Here is a 22,269-nt window from a genome sequence, read left to right on the forward strand (position 1 = left end):
TGGTGGAGATGATAGTCGTAATGCAGGTGGCCGCTATAGTGGCTGGTTCGCTGGTTATAACTCCTCCACCCAGTACGTCACTGGCTCGTTTTTTTGAACGTTCTCTTCCACCGGCAAATTCTACGAAGTCCACTTCCGGGTGCCTCGTGCACGTTGGGATACCTCCGCAGGGGCTTTCGTTTGCCGCAAAAAACATCGGATGCCGCACGTGTATAAAAACATCGGATGAAAATATTTTGTTTTGTTTTGATGTTTTGACGTTTACACGCTAATCTGAAAAAACTCATATTATAGAGCAAAACATTCTAATCATTCCAATTATTCTGGAATAAAACTGGAATGATTCCAGAATGATCGAGTGTCAACCCCCTTGAAAATATGGCAGCCCTTTCCAAGCGGACTTTGAACTGGCATGCACTCGCGTCAAACCGTGAATTTATTCGACTGGGCTGTTCGGTAAAATGATCGAACTCATTTGGCGCGCAAAAGTGACACCTCCCCCCAAAACAAAACTGCGGTGTGCTGTGTTCGTTTCTCGCAGTTTATTCCATCCTCGGCATTCAAGTTGGATTGTTGGCGATTTATGCAGGACGAAATCGTTAAATTTATAATTTTTATTGCATTTTTTGATATTAAGTTGTTAGTTTGATAAGCAAAATGAAAAAGAAGATTAACAATAACGACAGCAAAAGTGCCATCAGCTGGGTTGGGGAACAGTACCAGCCGAACATCGAGCGGACGTTCCGGACTAAAACGGCCATTTTCTACAGGTAATTTGCGTTAATTGCATTCTAATGGGACTGGTCATTAAAATTAATTGCTTCCAGAAAGTGTCACTTTGGTGCCTTGACCCTGGAGGTTGGAAGCTATGTGCTGGTATCGAACACGGACAGCGCCGAACCGGATTCCGTGTCCGGGTGCGATGTGGCTCGGATTGAGCATATGTACGATCTGATGTTTGAGGATCCGGATATCGATTCGCATCGAGCGATTGTCCAGTGGTACTCCCGTCCGGGGGCGCTTCCCAAGAAGATTGTGGCCGATGAGAATTACACGTTTGACTTTGATAAGGAGATCGTGGAGGATTACCGGTACAATCCGGACATTTCGATTGAGTCGATCTTTCGGTTGTGCAAGGTGGAAATCGTTGATCCGAAGGCGATTGCGTCCGAAGTTGCGGCTAAAATTTCCACCAAGTTTCCCCTGTTCATCGCTCGGTATAGACTGACCCACGCGCCCGGTTCCAAGAAGATGTTTATTCAGGCGCTGAAGAGTTCCGGGGAGGGTGAAACGACTCCGCCGCGGAAGCGCAAGTCAATGGCAGATAAAACGAACCGTTCAGCGGCGAAAAGTGCTACAAAGGATGTCGAGAAGACGCCCAAGCTGAGACTGACCCGGGCCAAGTCGATTGAGTTTGTGGACATGGCACATTTGGACGACGATGAAGCTCGGGTGGTCCAGAAGATTCAGAGCGAGGACAACTGGGTGGTGAAGGTGGTTGAAGGGGGGTCTTACCAGAAGAAACTGGACAACGTTACGGAGGGTATTAGCGAGGTGGAGCTGAGTGACGAAGAGAATGTTTCGCCCTCGAAGATGGCACGGATTAACAGTACACGGAGAAAGTCGGGTGCTTTCCGGAGAAATTTGAACGCTAGTCTGCATTGCGAATCACCCACATCGTCGGATACGGAACATCTAAACTACTCGATCGTGAAGGACGAGGCGAGGAATACTCCGCAGATGAAGATCAAGTTACGTTTGTCGGAGGTTCAGAAGCCCGCCGCGGATACTCCGACGAGAAGATCCGCCCGGAAGCGCTCGACAGCTGAGGAGATTGTTCCGCTTGACATTCAGACATCACCGCCGAAAGCAAGGAAATCAATCATGGTGGAGGAGGAACCGCCGATGACTCCGACGTCGAGACCGCGTCGCAAGAGCATCCTGAAAACGCCGAGCACCAAGAACGTGGAGGCGGTCGGAACTCCCAAGCGCAACATCCAGCTGTCCAACATTGTGGAAGAATTCGCCGAAGGAAGACGCACATCCAAGGTCATGCACGAAACGCCGAAGAAGGCGACCGTCGAAGAACCGAAAACGCCAAAATCTGCCAGAGGTCGTCCGCGCAAGTCGACGTCGACCATCGTCGAAGAGTACAAATCAACGCCCAAAAGTGCCACCAAGCTGAAGCTGATCCGGTCGGGCGCGATCAAGCCAAATGTGCAGGCCCGGGACGCCCCGGTTCAGATCTCGCCGGACGACCAGCTGGCCGTGGCACGCGAGCGACTGCATGTTTCGGCCGTGCCGAAGAGCTTGCCGTGCCGCGAGAAAGAGTACAGCGAAATCTACAACTTCCTCGAGGGCAAGATCATCGACAGCTGCGGCGGGTGCATGTACGTGAGCGGAGTTCCGGGCACGGGTAAAACGGCCACCACGACGGCGGTCATTCGCTCGTTGCAAGTGCTGGCGCAGGAGGAAGAAATCCCGACCTTTGAGTTTGTGGAAATTAATGGGATGCGGCTGACGGAACCACGCCAGGCGTACGTCCACATCTACCGACAGTTGACGGGCAAGACGCTGGCCTGGGAGCAGGCGTACAACCTGCTGGACAAACGCTTCACCACGAAGGCTCCTCGGCGCGTTACGACCGTGCTGCTGGTGGACGAGCTGGACATTCTGTGCAATCGCCGCCAGGACGTGGTGTACAATCTGCTCAACTGGCCAACGGTCCCGAGCGCCCAGCTCGTGGTCATTACGATCGCCAACACGATGGACCTGCCGGAGCGGCTGCTCATGGGCAAGATCTCGTCCCGACTGGGACTCACCCGGCTTACCTTCCAACCGTACAACTTCCGCCAGTTGCAGGAGATTGTGATGGCTCGACTCACCGGAACGTCCGCGTTTGACGCCGAAGCGGTTCAGCTGGTGGCGCGGAAGGTGGCTGCGGTTTCCGGAGACGCTCGGCGTGCGCTGGACATTTGTCGCCGCGCGACCGAACTCGCAGAGGAACAGTCCCGCAAGGTGGATAAGTTTGTAAGCGTTTCCATGGGGCACGTCCAGAAGGCGCTTGGGGAGATGATTGCCAGCGCCAAGGTCCAAACCATCAAGTGCTGCTCGCGGATGGAGCAACTGTTTCTGCAGGCCGTGACCGCCGAGGTAAGCTACTTAATTGAACCTAATTGACTGTTGAATAACTTAAACTTCATCCCCCGTACAGGTCGCCCGAACCGGCATCGAAGAGTGCAGCTTCCTGGGTGTGTACTCGCAATTTGAGGCACTTGCGGCATTCGCCGGTGTTACGGTGCCGAATCCGGGCCGCGCCATTGCCATCTGTAGCCGGCTGGGCGCATCTCGGCTGTTGATCTGTGAAAACTCCCGCAACGACATCTACCAGAAGATCTTGCTCAACATCAGCTCGGACGACGTGCACTACGCGTTGCAGGCAAGTAACTTGATTTAGGCTTATGAGAGGACTGATTAAGAAAAAACACAAACTCCCTTTTTACGTTTAAATAAATTGACTATTTTATACTCTTACGGTTTTGGCAGCAGCGTTGATTAGTGTTCCGAACTCCCCCCACAGTTAAAATGTAAAGTAAACGATCGCGATTTGTACTCCGGTCAGTCCCATGTAGAAGCAATCGTAGATGATCTTGGGTGAAAAGACGGTCCACACGAAAATGTGATTCCTCATCAGCGCCACCACGATCACGTAGAACGTCAACGGTCCGATCACGACCAAACTCAGCACCTTGAGCATCGTTTGGCTGACTAGCGTTTTACTTTGCTCGACGTGGCTTGTCTTGTCCACGGAATCGCTCACGCAACCCCGCATGTTGTGGTAAACGAGCAGCAGGAAGCTCAGAATCTGCCCGTTGAACGTGTTGAGGGTGAGGAAGAGTCCGACACGGGTAAAGTCGAAGCTGGCCAGGCCGACGTAGCCCGCGTTCAGATCGATCGTGGCGAGGCTGTTCGAGTTGCCCTAGAAGGAGAAAGATCGTTAAAACTCGAATTGAACTGTAGATCAAGTATGGTACCTGGTAGAAGTAGAACAGCTTCCCCAACCAGACGTGCGCCACGCACTTGAGCAGCACATTTTCCGCCTTGCTCTCGGCGATGTGATCGATTCGGGCCACCAGGTAGCGACTCGACGAGAAGAGCGCTGCCAGCAGGATCACGTTGTGAGGTTTGTGCAGCAGGGCTGAGAGCAGAGCTACGATGCAGATTACGCTGGCCAGCAGTTGACTAGACTTGGGCGCTGGTTTGGCCAGCACCGCTCGGTACAGCTTTGGTAGAAACGCGATGAAGAAGATCTCGAGGAGGTTGATCCAGAAGATGGTGAGGCAGCTGTTAGTTCTGAGGGGCGGCAAACAATTGGGTTACTTTGGAATTGAAAAGGAGATCGTGGTGATTATTGCACTCGATCGTAATTTCGCGATAATCAACCGTTAAGAAATTTCGATCAAAATTTGTGTAAGCAATTTCAGAAATTTTAAAAATTACCAGTAAATCAAAAAACACAAGGATTTTTTTTATTTCACAATTTAAGAATTACATTAATTAACATTTCTTGTCGCTCCATACCCTTAGTAACATGATGGGAGCAAGGGCGTCTATGCGGAGTGTCCCTACACCAGCTACAACTTTCCGTAGTTTGGGGAGAGAAGAGTGAAACCATTTTGTTCTATGCGCCGGTATTTGTAGTACATACCATACCATTCCAATCAGCTTAGAACACCATACGCGGTGCCCGTGCTGTATCAGTAAGCTTGTGTCGTTGTTGGCCGTTACCAGCGATCCCAAGTACACGAATTCGCTCACCTCCTCCAGCACATCCACGGCTAAAGGGGTAAGCCTTTGGGGGTCAACGTCCTTTGAGCCCATCCCTCTCATGTACTTTGTTTTCGTCGTATTCATGGCCAATCCAATTCGTCCTGCTTGCGTCTTCAAGGCGGTGTAAACCCTTTTCATCGTCTCAGATCACTCGCTCTAATATCAATGTCGTCCGCATAAGCAAGTCCGATGTTAAACAGCGCATTGGATAAGCCGTCTCCTGGTCGTAATCCATGATGCGATTGGAAGGGGTACCTAGCTCCCACTCGCACGTGACACATCACACGATCCAAGGTAGCCTTGATCAGTCAAGTCAGTTTGTCCAGGAGACGCTGATTGAAATCGATGGAGATGTGATGTGTGGACACGTTGTACTGACGGCATTTCTCGAGAATCTGCCGGAGCGAAAAAAAAATGATCCGTGGTGGCCCGAGCGCCAGTAAACCCCGAACCTCCATGCGTACGGTGTCAGCAGACGGCAGAGGATCTGAGAGAGGATTTTATAGGCCGCGTTGATAAGCGTGATGCCGCGGTAGTTGCCGTAGTCCAGCTTATCGCCCTTTTTGTAGATGGGACACACGACATCATCCATCCATTCTTCTGGTAGTTTCTCCTCCCCCCAGATCTTAGAAATCTTCAAGTGGATCGCCCACGTCATCTGCTCTCCTCCATATTTGAAGAGCTCACCGGGTAACCGATCTTTACCGGCGGCCCTGTTGTTCTTCAGCTGCCTGATCTCCTTCTTCACCGTCTCCAGATCAGGTTGGAACTGTTGACGGTCCAAATTGGGCTTGAAAGCCGTCTCCATGCGCTACATCGCCGTTGAGGTGATTGCCACCTGTCCAACACCTCGACTTTGTCCATAAGGAGATTTCCCTCGGCGTCCCGACAAGTGTTGGCCAACGGAGCCATCGTCGGACTGAAGCGAGCCTTCAATAAAGTGTCCTATGTTTTTGACGTCAGTTTGTCTCGCGATGTGTTAAAGTCCAAGTTTTTATCAGTGTTAAGACGAATGTTCTAGTTTTAGTCTTAGTTTTAAGTTCATTTGGGCAATAAGTGCCTGTTGAGAAATAAACAAACAACAATTTGAGTCCCGACAAGTGTTGGCTTGCGGCGCATAGCCTTTGCGGGACCGGTCAACCTTCTCGTAGAACTTTCGCGTCTCGTTCTGCCGGAACAGCTGCTCCATTTCGGCGCGATCGCGATCTTCCAGCTGGCGCTTCTTGAGCTTGTTGACCGTTCTCTGCGGGTGTACCCCATTTGGCATAATGGACATTTGGCATAACGGGTTTTCAAGATGGACGTTTGGCATAATGGACGTTTGGCATAATTGGTCCAAGACATCAGGGACGTTTGGCATAATGGACATTTGGCATAATGGACGTTTGGCATAATTCGTTCAAAACCCATCAAGGACGTTTGGCATAATGGACGTTTGGCATAATTTTTGCTAGCTTTTTTTTTGTTCAATAAGTATTTATTTTTTGTAAAGAATAATAATTTATAGGTTTTTTTTTCTTTTTTCTAAGCAGATAACTTTACTTTAAAAATGATTTTTGTTTTCAAGAAATCTAGTATCTTTGTCATTTTCTCCCAATAGATGTAATTTTTTTTTCCTTTTTTTCTTAATAAATCTTTAAAATGCAATTTTTCATAAATATAAAATGCATTTTTTTTTCATAAATATATAATATTGAGATTTGTCTTCATTTGAAATATTTTGCAGCTATTTTTTTGTATTCAATTATTCTTTCTTTTATTTTAAATTCAACCTAACAAAGTGATGTAAGTTTTGCCAGTCTTTGAAATTTAGCAATAAAAAATTTATACTGTTTACCCTTTCCCCTCCTTTTTCAAATTCAACCTAAAGAATGTATGTACATTTTGCTCTTATTTAACGAAATGCATTTAAATTTTTTAAAGCAATTTGCTCTTCTTTTATTTTAAAGCTCAAATAAGGTAAAATCTCTCAAAAAATGTGCAGTTTGTTTTTTTTCAAAATTTTGCAATCATTGTTTTTATGCAATTTTTTCTTCTTTAATATTCATCCTTAATAAGGGATGTACATGTTTTCTTTCTTTAAATATTTGACAAATGAGTTTTGAAATTTTCCCTTCTTTTATTTTAACCCTCTAACGCCCAGAGCTGTTTGCTTATCGTAAAAATAGTAAATGGCTTAATTTTGGTACAATAATACAGGAAATACTTTACTTTGACCCACAAACATCGAATTGGGGCAAAAAAGTAGAATTTGAAGTGGTGCACCAGAGCACCATCAGGAAGATGAGCAACTTTTTTTTAAACCACAAAATCTCGTTTTCTTCAAATCTATTCGTTCATTTGTTTGAAAACGCTTCGAAATGTGTTAAAAACTACTTATGCTTTGCTGTAAGACCATATTTCTGAAGTATTAACTACAAATTCTAAAATCTCTGCATTTTCAGGTGTCTTTGATTGGCTCATTCAAAACCCACAAACAACCATTTTCATGAAAAATGAGGAAAATAATAAAATTATCGGTCTAATAACAATGTTTTGTCTTGTTTATGAATAGTCAAAACGTTTATAAACTTTTGCTTTGATAAAAATAAGCTTTTTCTGTAATTTAGAAAAAAGTGCTCCTGAATATTTAGTTGCTCATATGCCTAGGTGGTGCTCTGGTGCACCAAATGAAAAAGGTTGAAAAACACTTAAAACCTGTCCAAACTCACAATGTTATTCACAGGGGTTCTTGTCCAAGGTTCAAATGATAGCAAAACATTTTTTGTTTCATAAAATTTTGTGTTTGGTATTTTTTACGTGCTTTCGAAAACAGGTCTTATTTATTTCCCTAAAATTGGCCCATTTTTGTTTACATTTCACACTGTAACTTTGCTTGTGCTTAACCAAATTTTATGAAATTTGGGGAGATGTTAGTATACATTCTACACGAACACCTGCAACTTAAAGCATCATGAAAAGTTGTGTCAGTTCCGAGATATTTGAGTTCAAAGTTTTGGTGCTCTGGAGTAACCATGGGCGTGAGAGGGTTAAATTCAACTTTTAGAAGGGAAAATCTCTAAAAACAATACTTTTCGAATATTTGACAATAAACTTCGATTATGAATTTTTTTTATAAAATTTATATTTATTTATATAAAATTCAACTTATGGAAGGAAAAGTAAATTTAAAGATTCACATTTGGACACTCTTTAAATGTTTGACTATCGCAATATTTTTATGTTTTTCACCTACCTCTCTTAAAAATAACATTTAATCAGCATTTTTTAGGCAGTTGTCCCTTCTTTAAGATTAGTATTGAATAAATAAAAGAAGGGAAAATTCCATAAACAACTTTATTGCAAAAATTAAACCAACAGAGAAAAATGTGCAGAAATTATATAAATGTTTAAAGACAACATCTATAAGAGAGTTTCCTTCTTCAAGTTAAATATAAAAATGATGGGAAAATTGAATTAAAAACTTAATTGCAAAATATTTAAAGAAAAGCAACATCGACATCCATTCACCCAAAATACAGGATCGAGAGTATAATTCCATCAAAATTTATAGAGAGCTCAATGCTAAACTCGATAGAATAATGGTACCAACTCATACCTGTAAAACAATTAATTTAATTAATTAATTGAAACAGTAAATCTGCAACAAGAGTCATACATCGAAATCTGACTAATCTTGTGTCACCAAGCTGCTGTGGCCAAGGCAGTTTAGTCATTGAGTTAGTCTATTATTAGTCTCTGGTTCAGTTCCCGTAGAGAACACTTTTTGTTTTGAAGGATGAACTTTTTCTTGAAAATGGACTCGAGGGCATAATTCTCTCGGTCATGTAGAACTGTGTTCTCTGTGTCAGTGAATCTTTCCGCTAGTCTCGTGTCGGATGAGTGCTGCCCAGTTCTAGGGTTTCTTTAGATTATATTCTAAAAAGAAGGGAAAAATGTGAATTTATTTAGAAATTTCCTTCTTCAAGTAAAATTTTGATCAAAAGAAGGGAAAATTGCATTATAAAAGCTCAATTGTCGAAGATTTGAAGAGGTTTTTCTCATCATGAATTTCATATAAAAGAAGGGAAAATTTCATTTAAAAAATTACTCCTAATTATATTGAAAGGGGAAAAATCTTAAGCTTACAAGAGATATGTTAATTATTTAATAAAAATATCAAAATTTCATTGAAAAGATTTATTGTGAATTATTCAAAATGGAAAGAATTTACTATTGGGAAAAAATATAGAGATACCTAATTTTTTATAGAAAAAAATGTTAATCTCTTAAAGTAATATAAAAAAGGTAAAAATATACATTTTCATTCGTGAAAATGACAAATAATTAACAAAAAAACAAGCTAGTAATAATCATGTCCATTATGCCAAACGTCCATTATGCCAAACGTCCTTGATGGTTTTTGAACGAATTATGCCAAACGTCCATTATGCCAAATGTCCATTATGCCAAACGTCCCTGATGTCTTGGACCAATTATGCCAAACGTCCATATTGAAAACCCGTTATGCCAAATGTCCATTATGCCAAATGGGGTACACCCGTTCTCTGCTGTTTCAGCGCTTGTTTGTATTGCGCCACGTTCTTATGCGTTGCGGCCCTCAGCTTTACCGCGTAAGCTGCTTTCTTTTCGAACCAGTGCTGCTTTCCAACTCGGGCCGTACTACCTAACGCGGCTTCAGCGGCACTGCCGATGGCCGAGCATATTCACAGTTCAGAACATATAAAATTTTGAAACCTTGATTTTTTTTAAAGAATTTTTATTTTTTTGAATATTTCAATATTTGAACTTATGACTTTTTGAAAATAACCCAGTCACGAAATATTCTAGCAGCGCTGGTTCTTCCAGAATCCTGCTAGAATGGTGGAACATTTCTGCTTGAATGCCGTGATCGTGCTGACAAATTTGTCGAGAAATTAAGATCGAATGATTGACAAATTACGATCGCGAAATCTCGACCGTGAGTCGAGAAATGAGGATCGAGTGCAACAATCACCACGAATAACTTGAAGACTTACTTGGAAGGAGCAACTCCAAACAAACCCACGACCCCCGTCATGAGCCGGTAGTAGTAAACCAGCAGACACGAAGTCGCGCTCAGCACGATCGTCAGAAAGCCGGAGAACCTCGCGATAGCAACCAACAGGTAGCACAGTCCAACGGCCAGCACCACGCTCAACCAAACCCGGTTCCCGTCCCGGCCGAGCCAGTCGCCAATGTCCGGCAGGTGTTGCCACTTGTCGCCGGTTTGGTTGAATCGGCGCAGAACGATGTGGCCGACGAAGAACAGACCCGCACTGATGCAGAACTCGTCCCGTTCGCGGCGGCAGTGCTCGAGCAGAACCTCGTTGGACGATTTGGCGACCTGGTCAACCTGGGCGATCGTGGCGTTCATGATGCGGATTTCCGTGAGGGTTAGCAGAAGGAAGAGAGTGTTGGTGAAGTAGTACAAGGTTTGGTGTTCCTCCTCGATGAAGGAGCTGGCCGCGAGGGAGAGTGTGTGGAAGCAGGATCCGAAGAGGAGTAGATAGCTTGGCAGTCCGCGGGGTTGCTTGAGCCAGTTGGTGCGGTTGAGGAGCGGGAGTAAGCCGGTTAGTAAACTGTAGTGGATTGTGGTTAAGCTCGAAAGTGATACGAGCAGAATGTGATTGATGTACGTGCTTTGGAGTAGGCTCGATTCGGTAATTGAGTACTTTTTAAGGAAGATCTTTGCTAGGAATGCGATCCCAGCGATGGTCATCCAAATGAATAGTTTTGGTTTGATTTCGACTTGCTCTGATGTGTGCGGGATGATCATGAGTAATACAGCTAAAATTGTTGTCTGAAAAAGAAGAAAAATCTCCTTGAAGTTACCAAGCTACTAGTAGAAAAGACGAACTCACCAAAACACTCAATGCAATTCCAATCACTATACTAAGCATATCGTAACGAATGTAATTTTTAATCAGTAACCTCGACAAGTGCTTGCTGATCGCCGCATATTTGCTTAAAACTTTGTCCAATATCACAAGATCGTCGCGATGTTCCAAAAACATCGCATGAAGCAGTTTCGCCTCTTTGTACTGAACGTAGAAATCTTGCTCCTTAAGATTGTCCTTGTAAAACTCCTGTGCCTTCTCAATCAGTCTTCGGGTGTTGTAATGTGCGGCGTAAACGCGGTCCACCGAGGGTACATCGTTAAACATCGGATCGATCAGCGATCCAATCGAGGAATGTGGAATTACGACGCCCATCAGGGTGGCGAACGTCGGCGCCAAGTCAATTTGCAGAAACAGTTCGTCACTTTTCCTACAGCTATTGCCAACCACCAGCAGCGGCACGTGCGTTTCCGGGTAGGTCGACCCACCGTGGCCACCGGAGTCACGCATCCCGTGATCCCCGGTTATCACCAGCAGCGGCTTGGTGTAATACTTTTCGTTCCACTTGATCATCGCTCCGTAAATCTCTTTAATCACGTTGTCCATCTCCTGCAACTTGCCCGGAATCTTATCGCTGAACGGTCCTTCCACGTGCCCAATATGGTCCAACCCCAAAAAGTGAAGAATCATCATCTTCCAGTCGTAGTTCCCAAACTCGAGTCGCATCTTTTTCGTGATATTTTTATCCCCCTGAAAATCAACGACCAGTTAATTACATGTTATCAGTCCCATCCACAACACGCACCTCATAGAAATCGTTCACGTACAGCGAGTCTACGTTCTCGCCCTGGCGCGCAAACAACCCCGGAAACATTCTGGTCCACGTATTGTCCCCGTAGAACACCAAACCACGCTGCTTCAGATGCATTTGGTACAGGAACGTGTCCAGCTTCATCTCCGGGCTGCCCAGGTTCAGGATGACGTCCAGAAAGCTCGGAATCGCGCCCGACGTGATGGCCTTGATGCGGGGCATCGTGACCGTCGGCGGGTGCACCTGCAGCTGGTACTGGCAGGCACTTCCGTTCGCCAGCAGCTCGTTCAGGAAGCGCATGTTGTCCCGCTGGGCGACAAAGTCGGTTCGCAGCGCGTCGATCACCATCAGGACGGCGCGCGAATTGCGCGGTTTGTACCCGTCCGGATCCAGTCTGAGACTGTCCATCGAGCCGGGCAAATCCGACGGGGCGGACTTGGTGGACGGTGAAAACGACAGCGGGAAGAACCCATAGCAGAACAAACTTATCGCACAGATGAAAACCGAAAACAAGTAGATGGAGACATGCCGCACTTGCACTATCATATTTTACGATGATTCTGGCATGATTATTCACTGGTTAAAATAAACTTCTTTTAAAATATCGCAAAGATTCTAGGTATGTTTACCCTTCGCCAGTCCAATGTTGTCAAACAAACTGTGCCGATGTACCTTGTACATTTTCTACCTCGGGTGACTTTGATCGAGAGAAGAAAATGTCTCATGCGCATGAAGAAATGGTGTCGACTCGGGTGTCACATTTGTATTTGCGCTAGTAGGCTGGAATTGGAACTGGAATGACAGGCAGATGTAAAGGCACACAAATTGTATTGTTTTAGGTCAGAGGTCCCAGCATGCTGAGCGAAGAACTTAGTTACTTGCCAAAGACAACCTCAACGCAAAAATTGTAAGAAGACAAAACATTAGAAGTTAAATGTTTGAAGATTTGTATAGATTAGAAGAATTAAAAGATACCATTACAAATTCTATTGAATGGTGCGCAAAAACGAACCTTCAAGAATTACAAAAGAAGCTTGTAATGATCAAGCCAAAATCAGAAATTGATTTGGAAAAACCATCAAGATCAATTTCTCTGTGCTTAATTTGTAACAAAGAGAGACAAGGTTGAACAAATCGCTAGAAAAAGTTTCCGGCTAGAAACATCCAAACGCCTTCGTTTATTCAATTACCAAGATAGTGTAAACAACGTCAGTTAACAGTAACCAACGAAACGCATAGATTTTGAAGTCGGTTTTAGAGATGATATGTTCAATCAGAACTCTAAGTTGTGTTCCAAGCTACAGCAGATCACAATACTCCGACTTTGTTTTCTACAATCACCCTTTGAGTCACCGCGAGCCCTCCCAGCCCTGTTTAAGGCCTTTTCAAGTGACACCTGAATACTTCCAAACTGCAGAGATTTGCGTGATTTACCCAGACACAACAGTATGAGTATTTCGCTTTGACAAAGACGAAGCAAAGCAGTCCCAGTGTCTTGTAACATCTTAAAATATGGCCAAGTTCAAGAACCTGCTATCTGGGTTATTCCCGAGGACTAATTCAAAGCTGGAAACCGATGCCGCCGTAATTCCGCGAAGAACCGACGCCGAGGACGCTGAAAACAAGAACGAAACAACGACGGCAAATGTCCCAGTTCCCGAGGCGACCGCAGAGGTTCCCGGAACTTCCGCGTTGGTTCCGGCAGCGACGACGTCAGAAGATGAACCACTGCAGCTTCAGCTGGTCAACCCGGCGCTCACCCAAAACATCGTGAACAACGTGCAGAACAATACACTCAGCGGACCGCAAACAACCATCAGCGCGGGAGGAGTTCATGTCGTGCACATAAAGAATGCTAAAAACTTTCAAATCGGAAACAGTTTCACGTTCAATTTGGCCACCGAAAATGGCAACAACAAACCAACCAACAGCAACGGACAGGTAAAGTGGGCCAACCTTAAGCTGTCCGACACAATCCGCGAGATGATGAAGTGCGAGGACGAGCTGGATATCGGAATGATGGACGCCATCTCCAGGCACCTGGGCTACGAGTGGAAGGCCTTCGCGCGAACGCTGGACTATTCCGAGGGGCAGATTGAAGCCTTCGAGTGCGATCACAAAACGCTCGCTGAGGTAGGTTGAACGGCGGTCGTGTCTAGTTCCTTATCTCAAACTGGGTCATGTCATTTCAGCAAATTTACCAATTTGTACTCGACTGGTCCCGGAACGACGACAATCCGACACTTGGCCGGATGGTGGAGCTGCTCTGGGAGAACAAACACAAGGAGACGGTCTACCGGATGAAGGTGCTGTGGAAGGAACGGCGGCGAAATGCTGCCAACTCCAACTAGTGTGGTGTGCCTTTCCCAAGCTAAGTGGGAAAACCCAAATTAGTTATTCTTAGTGTACGTGTTAAACCATCCGAGATGCAAGGGGAGAAAATGAATCGTTCCGTGAAGTGCCTTAACTACATATACAATATTCTGGCTGTTATTCGTACTACTTTTGACATTCCAAATTATACCTATATTTTGTAATATGTTTAAGCATAATTGTTAAAATAAAAAGCAAGGCTTTACAGCTGCCTTCATAATTTACTTAGATCTTTGTGACATAACCATGTTATAACTATTTGATTTCATTACACACTTTATAATATCTTTCAACATTGTACACTTTTTTTACAAATTTGCAATTGGATTAAAAAAATGTAGAAAAATCACCACTGCATGAAAAACACTTTCGATAATCTGAGAAAATTTGTACAATTTCAGGGTTGTTACGGGAGAGTCGAAAAAAAATCCGCGCCAAATCCGCGCCGACCTAAAATCCGAAACCGCGCAAAATCCACGCCATTTAAAAAAATATCGCGACCAACATTTAACAAATTTTATTTTTTAATGAAGAAAAACGAATTGAGAAAGTATCTGATAAAAAAAACTCGTTTTATGGTTAAAGGCTCTAAAAGAATGAAAGCAATAAATCCATTAAAAAAAATCCTTAAGAGACGGTCAAGGCAAGGGTCATGAAAAAAAATCTTCAAAATAGAAAATACAATATTTAAAAACCTAAAAATTTAACTTCAAAAATTTACCTGAAAATTAAATCAAAATCTAAAATTATAATGTTATAAAATTTAAAATTTTGAAAGTTTAAATATTCAAAATCTCAGGATTTTTATACAGTTTGTAATCCAAAATCCTCGCTAAAATTTCACTACGAAAGAAATTCTGATTTCTGATATTTAAAATAATGTCTTCTCATAATTTCAAAATCTCATACATAAAATAGGACTTCAAAAATTGTGGAATTCAAGAATTTAAGAACTAAGAATTTAAAAATAAAAACATTTAAGAATTTACGAATGTTAGTATTTGCTAATTTTCTAATTTTAGAATTTTAGAGTTTTAGAATTTTAGAATTTTAGAATTTCAGAATTTTAGAATTTTAGAATTTAACAATTTAAGAATTTAGAATTTTAGATAGATTTTAGATTTAGGATACTAAAATCATTTAAGATTTGAGATTTTTTTTCTATATTGTTTTGAATTTGATATTTAAGTTTTTAAATTTTGACTTTTTAATTTTGATTTTTTTAAATTTTCAAATTTTCGATTACCCAAATTTTTGGTATTTAGAATTTCAGATTGCTAAAATTTTGAATTTCGAAATTTCAGATTATTAAAATTACGATTTTAGAAATTTCGAAAAAAATAATATTTTTTTTATTTCTTCTGTTATTATAAAAACTATGAAAACATTTTTTTCGAATTTTTGACTTACTGAATTTTTGAATTTGGAATATTTCTACCGATTAAATTCCATTCCAAAATTCGAAAGTGAAGGCCAGCTTCTGTTACGTCCAATCAAGCTCATATTTGGCGCCCACCAGAACAAGCCCCAATAATAGTTTTTGTTACACATTCTAATGTCTATATCTTAGGGAAAAGTTTGTAATATTTGATTTACAAAATTAAAAATTGAATAAATCCAGTATGAAATTAAAAATAAATAAGGTTAATAATCATTACTCATCATCATTACATCCGGTGTCTCCAGAATCAACGATTCACCCTTCAAATGTACGCATTGTCCTTAGTATGCTATGACGGCTAGCTGAAAATTACGACGCCCCATGTCAGACGGTGAACACGTGGGGAAGCATCGATTGCATTATTATCACAAAATCATCATGTTACGTTATTTGGAATAGTTCAAATTGTTACAGAAACATCACAAATTATAATTTTATTACTTTAAAGTATGTTTCTGAGCCAAAACTTGAGTGAATGCTCTGCCACGTGTTCACCGTCTGACATGGGGCGTCGTAATTTTCAGCTAGCCGTCATAGCATACTAAGGACAATGCGTACATTTGAAGGGTGAATCGTTGATTCTGGAGACACCGGACGTCGATCCAATGCGCACCTTGGGGACAGAATGGACAACCCTAATTCCTTCTGGAATTTGTTCATTGGGACCATCCCCTACACACCTGTCTTTATTCCGAGTGAATCCATGTTGTCCCCAGACCTGTAGGAGCGAATGAACGAAAATTCAAAATTTCCCATGGTAATTTACATGTAAACTTTGAACCGCTGGGGACAGGCCAATTCTCAACCAAATTGGCTGATATTTGGCATGAGAGTCCCTATGGGTATCCTCTACTAGGGGAACCTCGGTTTGCCTGATTTTGAGAGCTTTTTTGTTTGGATGAAACACCCTAATATACATACATGGAAAATCGCCATCCCCCGGCCCCCAATTTTCTGCGACGTTTCAACTTTTTGGTACATCCACTCCACAACAGATGACACAACATGTAGCGAATAGAAACAATACCTTCTGTGTCCCACTCAGTCAGATCTTTTCCCCTAGAAACAGAGTAACAGTGATGAATAGCTCTTGAGTAAATAAGTTTCAATCAAATGTAAAAACAAAGTTTAGATAGTTGGATAGTTTAGATAGTTTAGAATGAATTAGTACACTTCGACCAAATAAACACTGACGCTGTATGGATCTGACTCTAGAATAAATGCACAGTTGTGTGTTATTCATAAGTCCAAAATGTTCCATTATTCATATAAGTCCAAATATTCATTTGCTAACTAACTTCAATTGAAAATCAAAACTTTAATCTAAAATCTTCTAAACTTAATGTTCATAGCTAAACATTCCTTTGACTGTTGTATTACTACTTCTATCAAAAACAATACAAATTTATGAACAGTAACTGATTTGAAAAATAAATGACCAATTACGTCAAAAAATCCGTAGTTCCTCGATTCGCAACAATGGTCGAAACAAACCTAATCCGAAAACCGTTAGTTCAACAGATCAACGAATTTTGTCCGATATCATTACATTATTGATTGATCGAGACTCTATGAAAATTTTGACATAAAATATGCCTAGTAGTCTACATCAATCAAAGTTTATTGACAGCATTACTCTAGCTTAACAATTGCAACTAACTTTAACTTTAAACAGATTTTGAAAGAATACTGATTTATTTTAAATGCTAATGCTAAGCAACAACACAATTATACTATCCTAAAGTCCCAACCTAAAACCCACATTGTGATAGTGAAAAAGTCACAGAAGCAGCGGTGTCTTGTGCAATTGTGATATTTTCACTATCGGAGAACTACCTAGTTCACGAAGACAGCTTATCGGTCGACGCTTAAGCCCTGGGGCTGCGGCAAAGCGAGTTCTCGTAGCATGAAGTGGTGTCCATAGTGCTTATAAAAAAGAATATATACCCAAATTTTAACTAATGCACTAGGATCAAATCATGCCCCTTGACTTTACAAGGCCCAGGGAAAAACAAAGTTTAGATAGTTACAAAAAAAAACGAAGTTGACTTTATAGCTGTCGGCCACTATTGCTAGTACCAACTACTAGTGTCTTCCTTTTATCGACAAGGACTTCGCCGCCCTGGGCTCGTAAGTGTATGAAAGTATGGCACGGAGCGACGGCGCCGAATACCCATATTTACACAAAGAATTTTAGAGCGCCCGCGGCGGGGTTCGAACCGGCAACCTCTGAATTGTGAGTCCAGTCCAATCTGAAGCATTTTTGAAATTGGTTTTTCGTGGGTACGTCGAGTACCGATACAATAAGGGGTTTGTTTACCAATGGATCTTACGTCTTAGGGTTTTTGGTTTACGAGGCTGTTGTGGACAGAAGAATTGTGCGAGGTGTCTCGCCCCTCGCACGCCGCTGGCTCACGAGTGCTGGCCAGACTATCACCCTGTGATGCGTGACAGGGCATAAATTTATGCTCGCAATCTGTCATTGCTCTTGTTCATAAGCTTCATTACCATTTCGCCTATCGTAGTAAATACACGTTATTTTAGTTCGTAACTATTTCTTTTATTGTGTGTTGTGCGCTTATCCGGACACCGATTCCGGAACAAACCCTGACCACTCTCGTACCGCGCTCAAACACAAAAGAGGCCTTCCGTGCAGGAATGCTGAGAGCCGATGAAACCGTTCAATTTTACAAGAAGAGCGACTTGTTCGCCGGATGACACACACTGCATCAATACTGTGCCTTCCGAGCTGCAACGCTACGTGAAGACATGTGTAGCCGTGTGGCAATCTTCGACACAAACTGCGACAGACAAAATGTCCATTTTTAACTTTTTCAAGGTCCAATGAACAACATTTTCACATTTGCTTTTTGGGGTTTTTTAAAGCCACTTTGATATTAACGGCGTGCCTTCCTAGTGGAGATGTTTCGGACCTAATTTACCTCTGTGACCTCGATGAAATATTTTTTATGAAAGTTTATAATTTTAATTAAACAAATTGATGTATTTTATGAGGCGCTTTTTTCTAGTAAAATATTTCAAAGGTTTTATTTTGCAAAAAAATAAAGTAAGACGACACCCTGTTCTCAGATCTGTCACAACACAAGCCAACTTCGAAAAGGCCTTTACGGATATCAAAGTTGTAGCCAAAACAAACGAATTTTTATAATAAATTTAAAGATTTATTTAACATAAATTATTGCTTCGGCCGAACAATGGCGAGCAAATTATTCACAGAAATCGAACTATCAGAACAAGTGCAAAATGGGTTAAAACTGATGAAAGACCTCAGCAGTAGCATGAAAATAATCAACAAATCGTTCAACATAATCGAAGATCCCTCGAAAGGTACATGTTTTGATAACCGGCTTAATTTATTTTCGCTTAAACAAATTATTATTATTTTCAACTAGAACCCTTTTCCGGCAGCGAACAGTACTCGCTTGCGACAGTCCTTATTCTTGCCTGCAAGTTCGACTACGACGAGCAGCAATTGCGGCGCCTGTTGGAAGTTCACATCGCAAGTCCGGAAATCGTCGAAGCCGTTACGTCCCGATACGTGACCTATCGGGCTGATTGCGCCCAGAAAAATGCCAAATTTGGCATCGCTTTGCCCCACGTAACGGACGCCAACTGGACGCTACGGTCGGACCTATCCTCGTCCTGCTACTCGGTTTCCGCTGGCAATTTAACATTCCGGATTGAGCTGGAGACGTTCAACCCCAAAACAAACGAGAAGGAACCGGCGGTGCGATTCACGTGCACGCCGGAGGAACTGCAGTTGCTGATCAACAAGTTGAAAGATATCGAGCTGAATTGTGATAAGCTGGCGAAATGAATAATGACGAATTTCTCATACTTTCTAGAAGATGACACTCGTTTGTTTCATTTAAGTATTTTACGAATGTATTTTGCACCGTTCCGGGAACCGGTTGCGTACCAAATCCGAAATGAAAAAAATAAACTTACGTTAACACCTTAACACTCTGCGTGCGCGCTCACTTGTCCGACTTTTGGGCGAGCTTTTCCTTCTTGGCGGCTTCCGCTTCCGCTTCGGCCTTTTCGTACTTGGCGATCAGGGCGTCAACTTCCGTGCTGGACAGAATCTTGATGACCGTCTTGTTGTTCTCACGGGTGAGCACGGCCATTTCGACTGCGGAAAGGGAAGTTTGTTAGTTGTTTAATCAAGATTTTAAGCCAGAATTATACGAACTTTTCTCCGACGTCAGCTTGGTCATATCCAGAGTCTTGGACAGCACCTTAACGGCGAGATCCTGGGCCTGGCCAAGTGTGATTTCGGTATCTCCCAGCTCTTGCTTCAGGGAAGAGACGGCGGCCGCTGAGTTGTTCCCAATGCAAGTCGCCTTCCAGCCGCCATAGTTTCCACTCGGGTCGGACTGGTACAGCTGGTAGCCGTAGTGTTTGTCCCAGCCCATGTACAGGATGGACACTCCGAACGGGCGCTTGCCACCGTACTGCGTGTAGGCCTGCTTGACGTCACACAGGTGCGAAACCAGCTGCTCACAGGGCATGGCCTCGCCGTAGTTCAGCTGGTAGCGCTGGGCAATCACTCGCAGCAGGTTCGTCAGCACGTTCGCATCCGACGTGATTCCGGCCACCGAGCAGACCATGTCATCGTTCAGCTTGTAAATCTTCTCGGAAAAGATGACCGAGTCCAGCAGCTTGTTGGTGTTGCGCCGTTCGGCCGCCAGCAGGATACCGTCCTTGGCCAGGATGCCGAGCGACGTGCCGGCGTGCGAGATGGCCTCCATCGCGTACTCGACCTGGTACAGGCGGCCTTCCGGCGAGAAGATCGTGGTGCGGGAATCATAACGACGGGCCTGAAAAGGTTTTAGGTGATGAAGCACAAATACGGCGGCTCCTAACCTCACATTTCTTGTTTTGCGGCAAGAGTGCCGGAAAACAGGAAACTGAAGCAAAAGTTGCGAAACCAAACACTCACCATTGTTGCTAGTTGGTTGCTGTATCACAGAACTACAAAATTCAAGTATTCTTCAGTAATTTTTATATGTTTTTACTGTAAATTACCAAGCAAGAACCGAGTATAAACAGATCTCACTTGCAAAAAGTACAAACTTTTGAAATGTCACTCTGTCATTAGGGTTGCCAGTTTAATTTGTTTTGCGTCGCTGTCAAAATTCGGTAAAATAGGTAAAATAAACCGTATCGAGCTGTCAAATCGCAACATGGAGTTAAACTTTCTGTGCAGTTGCTGTGAAGCTTACCAAGGCTTTTCAAAAAGTTTAACTCCATGTTGCACGCACACACTCTCACTTTTAATTTCTCGATACGGTAAAAATAAATGATACACACTGAAAAAACCAACATAGCAATATCACATGTTTCACACATGAATCTGCCCTATACGACTTAAGGTGTATTCACACTATACCGCATCCGCAGCCGCAGCCGCATCCGCACAAAATTTGACAGTACGGACGCACAGTGCGGACGCGATTTCTCCAATGCATTTCATATGCAGTCATTCACACTGTTCCGCATCCGTATACTGCCCACCATTGAAAAAACGGCTAATATCCACTTTTGGCAAAAACGAGATATTAGCACCAGGTGGTAGAGGATGTTCCAACGCATCTTCTGGAACTTGAATTTTACTGAAATAGTGTTTAGACTTGGCTGCCGATGCGAAAAACCAAACGGCTAATATGCCACTCTTATGGGAAATTGCCTTGACGGAGATTTTGTGACAAACACTAAAACGCGTTTTTTCGGAATACTTGATTTGGCATAATAGCCGAATTTTCAATTATGGGCAGTATACGGATCCGTACTGCGGATACGGATGCGGAACAGTGTGAATGGCTGCATATGAAATGCATTGGAGAAATCGCGTCCGCACTGTGCGTCCGTACTGTCAAATTTTGTGCGGATGCGGCTGCGGCTGCGGATGCGGTATAATGTGAATACACCTTTAGCATGTGAATGTCACGTTTAAATCACTTGAAAGAATCCATCGAGCGACCCTGCAAATCCAAATGCAAAACACGTTAATCTTGAGTGAAAGCTCACATGACATTGGAATGGAGTGCACATGCATTTCAAATGATTTTGTAGTGTAAATTGAATGGTTTTCCAGCGATATTCATGTGTACTGAATATTGCATACCGTTTTCTGATTATCTCACTTTTTGCCTTTCTTACTAAAGAAAGGTATAGGGTTTACTTTAAGCCAGGACGTTATTTCCATCTTCGTAAATATGTCGATTCAGCATGAATTTTAATCGGAAAAATCGCCAAAAAATCACACTGCATCGATTTTTGACGCTCTATCGATTCACCTTGACAGAACTCGCCTATCTCAAACCCTCGAATTTTGAGAAAATAAATTTCGTGGAGGTCGAGTGATGTTCGTATGTGGTAAAATTTTGCAAAATTTTGTGTCGCGCCGTTCTCAGCTCCCATAAATCCGATTTCGATTCTTCTAAGTGCAGATGAAAGCTAGTGTGCTGAACCTGGGCGAGTTGCCGCGCACATTTCGAAATATCCATCTGTTTTCGGATGTGGCCAGACTTTTCCAGAAAATACACAGTTTTCAAATGGAAATATGGTCAAAATTTGTCATTTTCATTTCTTTTATTTATCTCAAAAAATGCATTTTTCGAGCTCTACAACCTCCCAAATTTTCATCCCGATTCATAATTTGGTTCTCGAGTTAGAGCCGTTTGATTAACCTACCATAAACAAAAAAATCCCTAAAAAAAGGTAAAAGCCCACCTGGTGACCTTTGCCAACATTTTTCGTTTCTAATTTTATTCGAAATTTCTTTCTACATTCATAGTACAGACCATGAGTGAGTATCTGAAACAAATTTGACATCTATCGGCAATCCGGATCAATTTTTAGAACGATTTACTTTTTGCCTTTCTTACTAAAGAAAGGTATAGGGTTTACTTTAAGCCAGGACGTCATTTCCA

General features: G+C 42.8%; 5 protein-coding genes across 5 annotated transcripts; 3 read left to right on the forward strand and 2 right to left on the reverse strand.

The window, feature by feature from the left end:
• Positions 1-527: 527 nt before the first annotated feature.
• LOC6043784 (origin recognition complex subunit 1) lies at positions 528-3,534 on the forward strand. The gene is made up of 3 exons (XM_001861353.2): positions 528-770; positions 828-3,153; positions 3,215-3,534. Exons 1-3 carry the CDS (start codon positions 658-660, stop codon positions 3,455-3,457), a joined length of 2,682 nt encoding a protein of 893 aa, XP_001861388.2. The 5' UTR covers positions 528-657; the 3' UTR covers positions 3,458-3,534.
• LOC6043789 (GPI ethanolamine phosphate transferase 2) lies at positions 3,497-12,214 on the reverse strand. Its single transcript, XM_038262005.1, has 5 exons — positions 11,494-12,214; positions 10,713-11,438; positions 9,849-10,651; positions 4,035-4,353; positions 3,497-3,979 (listed from the first exon to the last, which is right to left on the reverse strand). Exons 1-5 carry the CDS (start codon positions 12,043-12,045, stop codon positions 3,581-3,583), a joined length of 2,799 nt encoding a protein of 932 aa, XP_038117933.1. The 5' UTR covers positions 12,046-12,214; the 3' UTR covers positions 3,497-3,580.
• Positions 12,215-12,905: 691 nt separating this feature from the next.
• On the forward strand, positions 12,906-14,089 carry LOC6043790 (protein immune deficiency). The gene is made up of 2 exons (XM_038265542.1): positions 12,906-13,632; positions 13,692-14,089. The coding sequence occupies exons 1-2, from the start codon at positions 13,012-13,014 to the stop codon at positions 13,848-13,850; spliced, it is 780 nt and encodes a 259-aa protein (XP_038121470.1). The 5' UTR covers positions 12,906-13,011; the 3' UTR covers positions 13,851-14,089.
• A 4,329-nt stretch (positions 14,090-18,418) lies between these two features.
• On the forward strand, positions 18,419-19,186 carry LOC6043791 (COMM domain-containing protein 3). Its single transcript, XM_001861357.2, has 2 exons — positions 18,419-18,661; positions 18,727-19,186. Exons 1-2 carry the CDS (start codon positions 18,529-18,531, stop codon positions 19,149-19,151), a joined length of 558 nt encoding a protein of 185 aa, XP_001861392.2. The 5' UTR covers positions 18,419-18,528; the 3' UTR covers positions 19,152-19,186.
• Positions 19,187-19,196: 10 nt separating this feature from the next.
• Positions 19,197-20,438, reverse strand: LOC6043792 (proteasome subunit alpha type-4). The gene is made up of 3 exons (XM_001861358.2): positions 20,277-20,438; positions 19,527-20,154; positions 19,197-19,466 (listed from the first exon to the last, which is right to left on the reverse strand). Exons 1-3 carry the CDS (start codon positions 20,277-20,279, stop codon positions 19,312-19,314), a joined length of 786 nt encoding a protein of 261 aa, XP_001861393.1. The 5' UTR covers positions 20,280-20,438; the 3' UTR covers positions 19,197-19,311.
• Positions 20,439-22,269: the final 1,831 nt, after the last annotated feature.

This window comes from Culex quinquefasciatus, chromosome 3, assembly GCF_015732765.1.
Source record: "Culex quinquefasciatus strain JHB chromosome 3, VPISU_Cqui_1.0_pri_paternal, whole genome shotgun sequence".
NCBI classification, from domain to species: domain Eukaryota; kingdom Metazoa; phylum Arthropoda; class Insecta; order Diptera; family Culicidae; genus Culex; species Culex quinquefasciatus.